Source organism: Bos grunniens, chromosome 10 (assembly GCF_055505025.1).
Source record: "Bos grunniens cultivar Pamir isolate PY7600 chromosome 10, Bosgru_T2T1.0, whole genome shotgun sequence".
Taxonomy (NCBI): domain Eukaryota; kingdom Metazoa; phylum Chordata; class Mammalia; order Artiodactyla; family Bovidae; genus Bos; species Bos grunniens.
In genome coordinates, this window is record NC_141174.1 from 43,229,800 (window position 1) to 43,243,762 (window position 13,963).

General features: G+C 39.8%; 1 protein-coding gene across 16 annotated transcripts in view; it reads right to left on the reverse strand.

Moving 5' to 3' along the window:
- The window catches only part of ATP8B4 (ATPase phospholipid transporting 8B4 (putative)), a 335,711-nt gene that overhangs the window by 234,499 nt on the left and 87,249 nt on the right, over positions 1 to 13,963 (reverse strand). For all 16 annotated transcript variants that reach the window (XR_015134453.1, XR_015134452.1, XR_015134455.1 and 13 more), the window contains one exon: positions 6,657 to 6,715. Coding sequence is in view for 9 of the 16 variants with exons in the window: in XM_086320812.1 (XP_086176938.1) it covers positions 6,657 to 6,715 (59 nt within the window). In the remaining 7 variants the exon portion in view is untranslated. The remainder of the gene's footprint in view (positions 1 to 6,656; positions 6,716 to 13,963) is intronic.

Below are 13,963 nucleotides of genomic sequence, written 5' to 3' on the forward strand. Positions count from 1 at the left end.
CTGAGTTAAAAGACAAGTGACTATGTAAACATACAAGTCCCAGTCAGTGGGTGGGAGGGAAATGGAAGGGGCTCATGCTGAAGGGCATCTTGGTGATGTCATTGTAGCACTGACCACTGAGCGTCCGCCATATTGTCACACTGAAGAAATACTTTTTGGAAAACCCAAATGGTCATTGTTTTACCAATCACAAAACTCATAAGAGCAACAAGAGCTTCCATTTAGTAACCATAATATCAACAAGCCATCTCAAGATTCTAAGAATAAATTACGGTGTTCAAATTGACATTTGGGGAAGGAAGGCCTCCTTTAAAAGCATCTGAAACTACTTGGCTAAACTTTCACCAACTTCAAGCCAGGACACTTCCTTTTAGCTCAGGGAAAAAACTCTTTAGAAACTTCCCATCTACCTTTGTGCAAGAAATATTTTCAGATAAAAGCTATAAAGTGTTCAGGTTTACTGGACTTGCTGAGTTGGAGGCAGGATAAGTTTCTCAGCACTCAGACAAGTTCCTCCCCCTTCTCAAATTCTGTTTGAGTTCAAGAGAATTGAACAGGGATATGTCTGTGCTGACATAAAGAAAAATAACAGGACACAATGGGAAGCAGTGTTTTCCAGTATTTATTTTTTAATAAAGTCAGAAAATAGCTATAATTAATCTAACACTTTTTCTGACATTTTGGACATCAACACATTCTAATACAATTACAGCTGTTTTCATTACTCCTACCGTTCACTCCGAACTCCTCCTAATAGGGATCGTGAGTGGCTGTCTGGCTCGTGCTTATGTTTTCCTAACGTTTTTAACATTAACATATTTTAATACAACTGTTCTCATTACTTCTATTATTCATTCCTATTATTAACCAAGAAAACTTTGAACTCCTTTCTAATGAGAAGAATAAGCCCAGCGCTTGGCTCACTCTTCCTCCACCCGGGTCCTGCTTTGTGTCACGCATCTTGGCAGTCTGAAGCCCACTTGCAGGTTTATGTTTTCCACCTTCCAGTTTTCACAATATCGTGTCTCATTTGCCAATTAATTTTACTGAGAATCATTAACCTTGTCTTTTGTTTGTATTCTAAACCCTTTATCTTTTAAAAGCACTTTTGGTCATTTTTTAAGACTGTTCTATGTTCTATAAATTGCTTTGAAGCTTAAGGGTTTGTTGATAAATTAACGTTTTTCTAGGTATTGCAATATCTTTTTTCAGCCTTCAAAGAGAAAAGTTTGCTTGGCCAGTCTTTGTGTTTGTGGAAATTATACCATTTATCTGTGCTTTGTGTAAATTTTTACCCCAAGTTCTCATCTACAAATGCTAAGGGTAGGATTTAAGGTCATTCTTAGCCTCACATTTGTAAAATTTTGTATCTCCTTTATCTACCTTTGTCTTCAGAGTATAAAAACTCCACCAGCAGGTATGTAATAAGAGAAGGAGAGGGAATTCAGAGGATTTGTTTGATGGGTTTTCTGTTGTTACTGTTTTTCAAGATTGATCAAATGAGCAGCAAGGTATCATGGAAATAAACAGGCATTCAATTTGACGAATCTAAATTAGGATTCTACCTATGAGCTGTGTGACTTCAGACAAATTACTAAATGGGACGCCACTTCATCTCATAGGGTTTTGTGGAAGATTAGCTATATGTGCAAAGCACCTGGTTCACAACTACACTCACAGTTTTAAGAATATGAGCCATTATCCAGCTCTGTGACCTTGAGTAAACCACCTGAGATCTCTGTGCATCAATGTCTTCATAATTAAAAGTGAGATAAGTAAAGTGCTCCCTTCATAGAGTTGTGAGATGAAATCAGTTTACTATAATAGAATGCTTAGAACCATGTAAGCACTTACATATGTGTAACCTATTATCATTATTAACACTAACTTTGTTACTGTCATCACAGTTAACCATACATCTGTCAATATCCATACTAAGAATATCAGGATTATTTCCTGAATTTATCAAATGCATTGCCCAGAGTATTAAGTACTAGCACTTTCATATGGCTTAGTTGGCAGGTTGGAGCGGGGTGTTCTCTACAATCATAGTCATTCACACTGTTAGTCTTCTTGCTTAGGTGCGTCTGCATCTCCATATTGCATTCCCTGCATAATTTATCAGCAGCTTCTATACCTTTAGTATCACAGACTTGCTAACTTTTTGACATGATATCTGCTGCAAAAAGTAACTTCAGCCAATTTCTCAGTGTCTTCCTAAGCCATTTTCACTGATATCTTACTTTACCCAGTATTTTATAGGAAATCTAAAATTGACTGTGCATACTTACCCACAAACATGTTAAAGAAAAAAATTCATAAAAAAGGTTTAGCCTAGGATGTGGTACATAGTACATATCCAACATATACTACCTAGTCTTACTGTTATCAAACATTTATATAAATTATTTCATTTAACCCTATGGTAGATAATCCTCTAAGGAAAATGCTCCATTTCACAGGTAAAATTAATGATATGCAGAAAAATAAATATATTGAAATCACAAGTTAGTAAATGAGAAAGAGAGTAAAAGATTCAAACTGTGGTTTATCTTATCCCGAAACACTCTCTCTACTACATTTGAGGAAGCTTCGCCATTTTTTCTTTCATATTTTTTATAATTTTCGGTTTATCCCCATCCCCTTTTCAGCCTTTAGGGAAGGATATTACTTCATCAATTATTAAGAGCATTCTTGCCGAGATCTGTTCAGTTCAGTTGCTCAGTCATGTCTGACTCTTTGCGACCCTAAGAATCACAGCATGCCAGCCCTCCCTGCCCATCACCAACTGCCATAGTCCACCCAAACCCATGTCCATTGAGTCGGTGATGCCATCCAACCATCTCATCCTCTGTCGTCCCCTTCTTTTCCTGCCCTCAATCTTTCCCAGAATCAAAGTCTTTTTCAATGAGTCAGCTCTTCACATCAGGTGGCCAAAGTTTTGGAGTTTCAGCTTCAACATCAGTCCCTCCAATGAACACCCAGGACTGATTTCCTTTAGGATGGACTGGTTGGATCTCCTTGCAGTCCAAGGGACTCTCAAGAGTCTTCCCCAACACCACAGTTCAAAAGCATCAATTCTTAGGTGCTCAGCTTTCTTCATAGTCCAACTCTCACATCCATACATGACTACTGGAAAAACCATAGTCTTGACCAGACGGACCTTTGTTGGCAAAGTAATGTCTCTGCTTTTTAATATGCTATCTAGGTTGGTCATAACTTTCCTTCCAAGGAGTAAGAGTCTTTTAATTCTGTGGCTGAAATCACCATCTGCAGTGATTTTGGAGCCCCAAAAAATAAAGTCAGCCACTGTTTCCCCATCTATTTCCCATGAAGTGATGGGACCAGATGCCATGATCTTAGTTTTCTGAATGTTAAGCTTTAAGCCAACTTTTTCACTCTCCTCTTTCACTTTCATCAAGAGGCTCTTTAGTTCCTCTTCACTTTCTGCCATAAGGGTGGTGTCATCTGCATATCTGAGGTTATTGATATTTCTCCCGGCAATCTTGATTCCAGCTTGTGCTTCTTCCAGCCCAGCATTTCTCATGATGTACTCTGCATATAAGTTAAATAAGCAGGGTGACAATATACAGCCTTGACATACTCCTTTTCCTAGTTGGAACCAATCTGTTGTTCCATGTCCAGTTCTAACTGTTGCTTACTGACCTGCAACACAGGTTTCTCAAGAGGCAGGTCAGGTGGTCTGGTATTCCCATCTCTTTCAGAATTTTCCATAGTTTATCATGATCCACACAGTCAAAGGCTTTGGCATAGTCAATAAAGCAGAAATAGATGTTTTTCTTGCTTTTTCAATGATCCAGTGGATGTTGGCAATTTGATCTCCGGTTCCTCTGCCTTTTCTAAAACCAGTTTGAACATCTGCAAGTTCACGGTTCACATATTGCTGAAGCCTGGCTTGGAGAATTTTAAGCATTACTTTACTAGCACCTGAGATCTGTACGTTTTTTTAAAAACCCATTTTCATTTGAGGTAATATCCTTTAAAGCTACACGAGACTGAGCGAAAGGCCTGTGGCTTCTGCCTTACTAAAAGGATAGCTCACGTATGAAGTCCTTAAAAATCCTTAAAATCAGATAGATATAGATTCAAATACTATCTCTATAAAGAATAGCTCATGGGGTCACTTCTTGTTATTCTACTTTAATCCATACAATAAGTTTATGAAATCAGTACTCTTATTATCTGTAATTTTTATCTGAATAGACTGAGGCTGAGAAGAGTCCTACAGCTCATGTGTGGCCAGACATCCTATTGGGAGTTCCCAAATCAACACACCCTCAGCCAGGTCTGGTAGGGACCCTTGTTCACTCTAGGAGGGCCTGGCTTATCCCCTTTGAGCCATGGGAAGGATCATTAGACCCGGGACACTCATGCCCCTCTCTGCTCTGCAGCTTCCTTCTCTCAACTCTTGGTGTCATTATTGGTTTTCTTAGACCTTAATGGGCTTTGTTTTTTCCTTAGTATGTTTAAACTCAGAGATGAAGCTGCCTTATTCCATCTGCTGCAGCTGCAGAATATTGTTCTACTGCCTTGTCACTGTTAAGAAGACCAACAGAAAACACACACATCTGTGTGCTTCTGTTCAATATCATGCAAGCTCAAGAAAATAAAAACCTCTGTTATGACTGGCATATTATTATTAATAGTAAAAGAAAGATGAAGCAAGCATGGCAAATGGTTACTACCTGTTTAATCTGGGTAGTGGGCACACAGGTGATATATTATTTCCTGTACTTTTCTCTAAGTTTGAAATATTTTATAAATTAAGTAAAAATAACTATAAAGGACAGTATCATCTTACAAGTAACATAAAAAATACGGCTTTCCTTATACAGTCGCTACTCACAGAATGAAAATACTTCTTACATATTGGAAAAATAAGGATATAGCCAAATACGTAAATGCATGATTACCCAGTAGTAGATTACTGAACTTTTCCCCCGAGGTCTTAAAATATAGACTTCTACTCCTCTTATTTAGGATTTGGTGGTCAAGGCTTTCAAGGGTCATCTTCAAGAGTTAAGGAACTGGCTATAAAATGGATAGAAAGGCATGGGGCCAAGTCTAGTGATGACCAGCCAGGCTATATGACCAGATGGCAGGAGGCTGCACAGAGTGGAAATAATCACTGTGGAGAAAGTCATCCTCCCACTCCCACTCCAGGCTAGAAAGCACATTCATTAGCCTTCTGAGAGAGATTCCTTCTCTCATGGGGAGGCTTACTTTAACCAAGTTTATAAAATAAATGAATAAAATCAGAGTTGCCATATATTATTCTAATGAGAAATCTGTCATAGAGGCAGTGTGCTGTAGAGAATCTCCCTGTAGAGAATCACAAGTTTGGTAATTAGCACAGCATGAGAAGAGGAGTGGTTAGCTATCTCTGTTGGTATCGAGCTAGAGCCGTCCAATGTTTTCATCTACACATACGGAAATGACCTCCCAAAAGGAACCAAATACTAAAAATAATCCATTGGCCAAAATTCTCTCTCCTCTAGCTAGTTCCTGGATGGACACTGCTAAAGTTTGTCCCAAGAAACTCACATTGCTACATCTTAATAGTCATCAAACCCCTCTGTGAATTCAGACTCTGGTTAATGTGCTAGTAACTCAATCATACCAGGTCATATAGGCTGCATGTCAACTGCAGCATCAATTCTACCAATTATCTTTCTTAGAACTTATCTTAAAAGCCCATGTAGCAACTTAAGTTGAGTTAAGGAAAGAGGAGATTTTAATGAGAGTCAGACACAACTGAAGCAACTTAGCAGCAGCAGCATGACATAATTCACAGTGTTCACCAGTGTATCCCAAGTTTCTAGAATAGTGCCAGTCACTTAGTAGATGTTCAATAAATACTTATGTAAATGAAAAAAAAAAAAACTTGCTTAAAAAAAAAAAAAGGTACTTCAGGGACTTCCCTGGTGGTCCAGTAGCTAAGAATCCACCTGGCAATGCAGGGGACACAGGTTGGATCCCCAGTCAGGGAATTAAGATCCCACATGCCTTGGGGCAACCACTGAGCCTGAGCACCACAACTAGAGAGTCTGTGCACCTCAACAAAAGATCCTGCACGACGCAACAAAGAGCCTGTGTGCCCAATAAATACTTTTTTTAAAGTAGTTCAGTACAAGCTTAAAGCTCACACATTTTAAATAATAATTCTCACTGCTCACTTGATAAATACAATCATTCAGGTTGGGGAACTTTCTCCTACATACACTTTTCCACATTCAGCCTGAGTTGCTTAGAGAAAATCCCCAAATGTTATTCATCCCCCATCAGCCACTTTCACCACTTCTATCACAAAGTACTACCATAGAAGCCTGTTTTCATAGTATCCTTACATTATTCAAGTGCCCAATGGGCACCAGAATAAACTAAGCATCATTCTTAAGAAGATACTTCATCTTATTCCCATACCAATATGAATACCAATCATTCTTAATGTGTAAAAAAATAAGTGTATAAACATTACTAAAATCTAAATTTATTTTTAAAAATCTGAAACATATGGCACCTTGCTATTAAAATGGGCCAACAAAGTTTTTAGTGAAGTCAAAGTTCTAGAAGGTATGAATCCTACTATCTTAAGACCTACCCCAGGTTGTGTGTGGGATATGTGTTTTACTCACTTTGTACAGGAACTTCTCATTATATTCACGGTCATTGGCTTTTACTATCCGTTCCACTTCTAAAGAGAAAGAGAAATCAGGTAAGAAATTAAATTTTCAACCAAAAGAAACATACGACTCATTAAACTAACATCACATAGGTTACTTTGATTGTCATCAAGGTTGCAAGAATTCTTTCTTTTGAAATTTGAAGGGCATTGGTTTTTTTCCAGCCTAAATGTTGGAACATGTATCGGAAAAGTCCCCAAATGGAAAGCTGAAGTGTTTTTCATTGTCTTTCTAAAGCCAGCCATAAAGCAAAACAGTATGTGTCGCCAATTTCTATATCCCTTTCACTCCATAAAGACCCTTTCTGTTAACTTCAGGTAGTTTCTAAAAAGTTTCTAAAAAAAGCTATGTCAAATGCCACACTGGAAAGGAAATTTTGTTTTGCTATAGAATTGTAAGACGTAATATAGCCAAACAAAACCATACTGAAGTGGCCAGTGAGGTCACTGACCTAATGGTTATGGAGCCAATGGTAAAATGTCTAAACAATCCATGCATAGTGAGAGGAACTTGACATCTTCAGGACACTGAGACCGGCCCTTAGCTGGAAATGGCCAAAAAAGTCAAATCTCTTCGGAAAGCAAATGCAGAATTCCAGCTCAAGGTAGCAACTTATGAAGATCTTGAAGTCATCTCCTCCCACATCAACAGCTATACCTGGAACAAGTTCCTCTGAAAAACACCTAAAAACTAGCTGGGTGATGCCCTTCACATCAGGCAAACAAGAGGGAAACCAATCAAAGCAGGTAGGAAAGTCTGAGACACAATCTCATCCCCACACAAAGGAGAAGGGAACTCAAAACCCAGAGCTTCAACCTGAGAAGCGAAGGGTTCATACCCCAACTTTCCAGATGAGTACCTGAGAGACAGCCTCCAAAGCATCTGCTTCAAAGACCAACAGGGCAGGACTACGGCAAACTGAAGCACAGCTCTTTAAAGTGCCTACAGGCAGACTCACCCACCCCAGGGCCCAGCACAGAAGCAGCCTTTTGAGAAGCACCAGAAAAAGACTCACATTCTAATTTTAAAACATTGGTCTTAGGGGCACGGACCTCTGGCATACTCCCCAGAGATGGCAGTTGGTGGATACAATCTCCCTGCTCTACCTCTGCCTTGCTAATGCAGATGGGTGCCATCTTTTATTTCTTCCTTTATTCTTTTTCTTTTTCTCCTTGTCTTCTTGTTTTCCTATTTCTATTTCCCCTTTTTATCTTTCAATAGGTGCTATCTTCGTACTCCGCCTCTACCACACTCCAGAGTTCTAGGATCCCCTGGAGGGGAAGTCCAAACACACTTGGTGCCCCAGTTTCTACATCTGATGACCCAGTTTTTTACAGCTGCCACCCAGGGAATACTCCTTGGCCACTTGGCTCTGAAAGCCACAGCCTTGTGTTCCTGGATCCTATGGAACTGTAAAAATCAAAGATTCTGTTCTTGGCAGACTACCATCCTCAGGGCACTGCACAGACAGCTGACTAAAACACATTCCCAGTCTTTCTGAGAAAGAGAACTACATAAAACCTTGGGCCTGTGGGGCAGGCTTCTGGTCTGGCACTCAGGGGACTATACACATGCTCCCAGGGAATAGAGGCCGAGGGACACAATCTTTGCATTCTCTCTCTACCTCACTCCAGCTCACCAAGATCTTCAGAAAGGAGCTTATCCCTTCTCTGGGGCCCAATTTTTCTGTCTACTGCCAGCGGACAGCTCTATATCACCTGAAAGTAAGTACAAATAACAAACTAATAGGACCACAAACCCAAAGATTATCATATTGCAGAAATTAAAATTTGTAAAGGGCAAAACAAGCCTTTGACTGTGTGGATCACAACAAACTGTGGGAAATTCTTAAAGAGATGGGAATACCAGACCCACCTTACCTGCCTCCTGAGAAATCTGTATGCAGGTCAGGAAGCAACAGTTAGAACTGGACATGGAACAACAGGCTGGTTCCAAATGGGAAAAGGAGTATGTCAAGGCTGTATATTGTCACCCTGCTTATTTAACTTATATGCAGAGTACATCATGAGAAATGCTGGGCTGGATAAAGCACAAGCTGGAACCAAGATTGCTGGGAGAAATATCAATAACCTCAGAAATGCAGACACCACCCTTATGGCAGAAACTGAAGAAGAACTAAAGAGCCTCTTGATGAAAGTGAAAGAGGAGAGTGAAAAAGTTGGCTTAAAACTTAACATTCAAAAAACTAAGATCATGGCATCTGGTCCCATCACTTCATGGGAAATAGATGGGGAAACAATGGAAACCATGAGAGACTTCATTTTGGGGGGCTCCAAAATCACTGCAGATGGTGACTGCAGCCATGAAATTAAAAGACGCTTGCTCCTTGGAAGAAAAGTTATGACCAACCTAGACAGCCTACTAGAAAGCAAAGACATTACTTTTCCAACAAAGGTCCATCTAGTCAAAGCTATGGTTTTTCCAGTAGTCATTAATGGATGTAAGAGTTGAACTATAAAGAAAGCTGAGTGCTAAAGAATTGATGCTTTTAAACTGTGGTGTTGAAGAAGACTCTCGAGGGTCTCTTGGACTGCAAGGAGATCCAACCAGTCCATCCTAAAGGAAATCAGTCCTGAATATTAATTGGAAAGACTGATGCTGAAGCTGAAACTCCAATATTTGACCACCAGATGCGAAGAGCTGACTCATTGGAAAAGACCCTGATGCTGGGAAAGATTGAAGGCAGGAGGAGATGAGGATGACAGAGGATGAGATGGTTGGATGGCATCACTGACTCAATGGACATGAGTTTGAGTAAACTCCAGGAGTTGGTGATGGACAGGGAGGCATGGCATGCTGCAGTCCATGGGGTTGCAAAGAGTCGGACATGACTGAGTGACTGAACTGAACTGAACTGAAAGGGCAAAACAAGACAGTGCCCCAGAAACACCAGCAGAGCATGTTTCTGTAGTAAGAGTAGCAAATTCCTACTCCATGTTTACTGAACTCAGAGTTGACAAAAGAGTAATAATGGTGGAGCAATGAAAGTGATGGAAGAAAGATGAGTCAAGTAACAAACAGATGTCAGTGTTGGACTCTCCTAGTAACTGACCTGACCATCTCAACCTGGGATTCCCTTATCCCACAGCTCTCCACCTAGATAAGTGACAGATCGTAAAAAGTATAGGGATGTGATAAGAGTTTGATAAGAAGGTGATAAGAAGTAACTTGGAGGCACATATTAGGGATGAGGAAAGGAACAGCAAGAGAGAAACAAAGAGGAGGAGATAAGAAGGAGATAAAGATAAGGGAGATGAACAGGGAAAGAAGGAAGGTAGGAACATGTCTTACCACCTGTACCATGGTACAGGCATGGTACAGTACAGGTACTGCCAGGCATCATGATTTATAAGAACTGATTCCTATTTCCCAAAAGTCTAAGAGGAATCTAAATGTCTCTACATCCCCTGTGTTGGCTCAGCTTTCAGGTATGAAGTTCACCTCTGAGGACTGCTCCTGACAAACAGTACCCTGTCTTTGGTTATGACTGGACTCCTAGCATTTGTAGAGTATTTATCTGTTTGATAGCCACCTACATGACTTCCTTCTTCACCACTGAAAAAAGTCAGTTCCCTGTATAACTCTGAAATTGAGAACCCACCAGGAAGCAACCTCTCAAACAACCGCCCTCTGAAAGAACGATTTCAAACTCTGACTGTAAAAGCATAATCCTCTCTTTCTTGCTGATTCTCCAACAAAGAGCAAAAATATCAAAGCCCGAAATGAGGTTTTGGAGGCTAAAGAGACTTAAAAACTTAAAAAGCTAGATGGTGTTTTTATTCCCCACATCGACCCAGGCATAGTAAAACTGCTGACAGGAAAACAACTGATGTTATTGGCCCACTGGCATCCTGTATGTAATTTCCAGATTAGCTGTAAGTTAAAAATCAGATGTGCTACTGTGCTCAGTGTTATATGGCAGCCTGGATAGGAGGGGGATTTGGGGGAGAATGGATACATGTATATGTATGGCTGTCCACTTGAAACTTTCTCAACACTGTTAATTAGCTATACATCAATATAAAATAAAACATTAAAAAATCAAATGTGCTCATATTAACTGGCTTTAGTTTAGCTCATATACATTCAGTTGATGATCATTTTTAAATTACACATTTATATGAAGCACATCCAAGCACAGAATTCTATAGTTCTGTGTCTAGTTTTGCTTACTCTAAATATCCTATCCAGTGTCTCCATGAAACTACACTCCCTAAGGACTGAAAACAGCCATTTTCCAAAGTGGCCCAAGGAGTAATTTCTGTGCTGGGAAATTTTGGATCTTCTCCCTAGTGTTCACACTGCTCTTGCCCCTGAAGACTTTGTTAGAGCCAGGAGGTCCTCTCCTCTATTTATATCTGTGTGCTCGCTTGGTAGCTCAGTCATGGCCAACTCTTTGTGACCTCCCTGGACTGTAGCCTGCCAGGCTCCTCTGTCCATGGAGTTTTCCAGGCAAAAATATTGGAGTGGGTTGCCATTTCCTTCTCCAGGGGGTCTTCCCAACCCAAGGATCAAACCTGCATCTCTAGAGTCTCCTGAATTGACAGGCAAATTCTTTACCATTGTGCCACTTGGGAAGTCCCTATTTATTTTTAAATTCATCTTATTAAGTCTTCATCTTTACTTCTATACTTTCAGTAAGCATTTTCTTTCTGAACTGAGTCTTCATGAAAAACTTTCTGGCAGATTTTCATCCATTCCTTAAGCCCTGCAAAATTCTGGCTTTGGATTTAAATTCCTAGTTTTCTGCCTTTTACCTTTTTATGCTAGGCCTGAATTGTCTTTGTAGGAACTGACATTCTTCCATGTACTACAACAGTATGTGAGGGGATATAAACCCCTGTTGGCAATAAGTCACATCCTGCCAAGAAGAGGAAGCCGAGACCGAATTCCCCATAAACAATGCCCACTGAGAACTGCTCTGAGGTTCAATGACTTAACGCCTGCCACTTCATAGGCATCCTTCGAAATGGGAGAGTAATAAAAGGAAAGTGCTCACCAAGGAATTTATCATTTACCAAGGTAAGCTCATTCCTGCACAACTGGTGTCACTAAATGTGTCTGGTTCCAAAAAGAAGCAAAGTGATACACATGGATTATAGAATATAGTAAGCTAGCATATGCTCACAGTGAAATGAAAGAGCTCACTGTTCAAGATAACATGTCCTTCTACTTCCCTTTCCTCTCAGGTCCCACTGAAATGACAGAAAATATTTTTCTAAAGAATAAAAACATAACAGTGTTAGAAAATAAGAATGTGAGTTAGCAGAGGCTCATATATTTTAAAGACAGTCTAGAAAATAAAATAGAAATCAGATGGAATCAAGTTGCCCAAAAAAGAAAAAGATAGGAACAATGCTAGCCAAAAGAATTAGAAGAGTGGTTTTTCACAATGGTGCCCCAGACAAGTTCCAAATTCAGCCAATAAATACAAAGATTGAGAGTGTGCTGTAGTTACGCCTATTAGCTTGGCAGAATGATTAATAGGGTAGCCTTTTACTCTAAGGGGTGTCCCAGTTTGGGAATACTTCCCTAGTGGTCCAGTGGTTAAGAATCTGCCTTCCAACGCAGGGGACATAGGGTTGACCCCTGATCAGGGAACTAATATTCCACACGCCACAGTGCAACTAAGTCCATGGGCCACAACAAGAGAGAAGCCCACTCGCCTCAAGGAAAGGTCGTACATGTCACAATGAAGACCCCGCATGCTGTAACTAAGACCTGAGGCAGCCAAATAAATAATAGTAATTTTTTAAGTGTCCCATGTTTGGAACATAAGTTATCTGATACCCTTAGTTTTGGAGCATTATCAAAATAATTAAATTGTAATTGAGCCACTTGGGCCCTCTTACACACACTGCCCTCACCCATTGAAGAGAGCAGGCAACATGCTCAGGGAGGAGACCAAGAGTGGGTGTTCAGGCCTAAGAGAGAAGCAGCTGCAAACCTCCACATCACCTACAGCTGACTTAAGCCCTAGTAAAACCTGCCTTCCTGGAGTAATTGTGGTGTTTGCCAGATTGCCTGACTATACCACAACATTACAGAATGATTATTCCTGCTCCTCCCAAATTCAAATGTTGAGACTTAATCCCTGATATGATAATATTTGAAAGCTTTTGGAAGGTAATTAGGTCATGAGGGTGGAGCCCCCCACAAATGGGATTAGTGCCCTTATAAGGAGGCACCACTGAATCCTCCTACACTGTTAGTAAGAATATAAATTGATGCAGCCACTATGAAGAACAGTAGGAATGTCCCTTAAAAACTCTCCAGAAAGCAGGAATAGAAGGAACATACCTCAACATAATAAAAGCTATATATGACAAACCCACAGCAAACATTATCCTCAATGGTGAAAAATTGAAAGCATTTCCTCTAAAGTCAGGAACAAGACAAGGGTGCCCACTTTCACCATTACTATTCAACATAGTTTTGGAAGTTTTGGCCACAGCAATCAGAGCAGAAAAAGAAATAAAAGGAATCCAAATTGGAAAAGAAGAAGTAAAACTCTCACTATTTGCAGATGACATGATCCTCTACATAGAAAACCCTAAAGAATCCACCAGAAAATTACTAGAAATAATCAATGACTACAGTAAAGTTGCAGGATATAAAATCAACACACAGAAATCCCTTGCATTCCTATACACTAATAATGAGAAAACAGAAAGAGAAATTAAGGAAACAATTCCATTCACCATTGCAACGAAGAGAATAAAATACTTAGGAATATATCTACCTAAAGAAACTAAAGACCTATATATAGAAAACTATAAAACACTGGTGAAAGAAATCAAAGAGGACACTAATAGATGGAGAAATATACCATGTTCATGGATTGGAAGAATCAATATAGTGAAAATGAGTATACTACCCAAAGCAATTTATAGATTCAACGCAATCCCTATCAAGCTACCAACAGTATTCTTCACAGAGCTAGAACAAATAATTTCACAATTTGTATGGAAATACAAAAAACCTCGAATAGCCAAAGCGATCTTGAGAAAGAAGAATGGAACTGGAGGAATCAACCTACCTGACTTCAGGCTCTACTACAAAGCCACAGTTATCAAGACAGTATGGTACTGGCACAAAGACAGAAATATTGATCAATGGAATAAAATAGAAAGCCCAGAGATAAATCCACGCACATATGGACACCTTATCTTCGACAAAGGAGGCAAGAATATACAATGGATTAAAGACAATCTCTTTAACAAGTGGTGCTGGGAAAT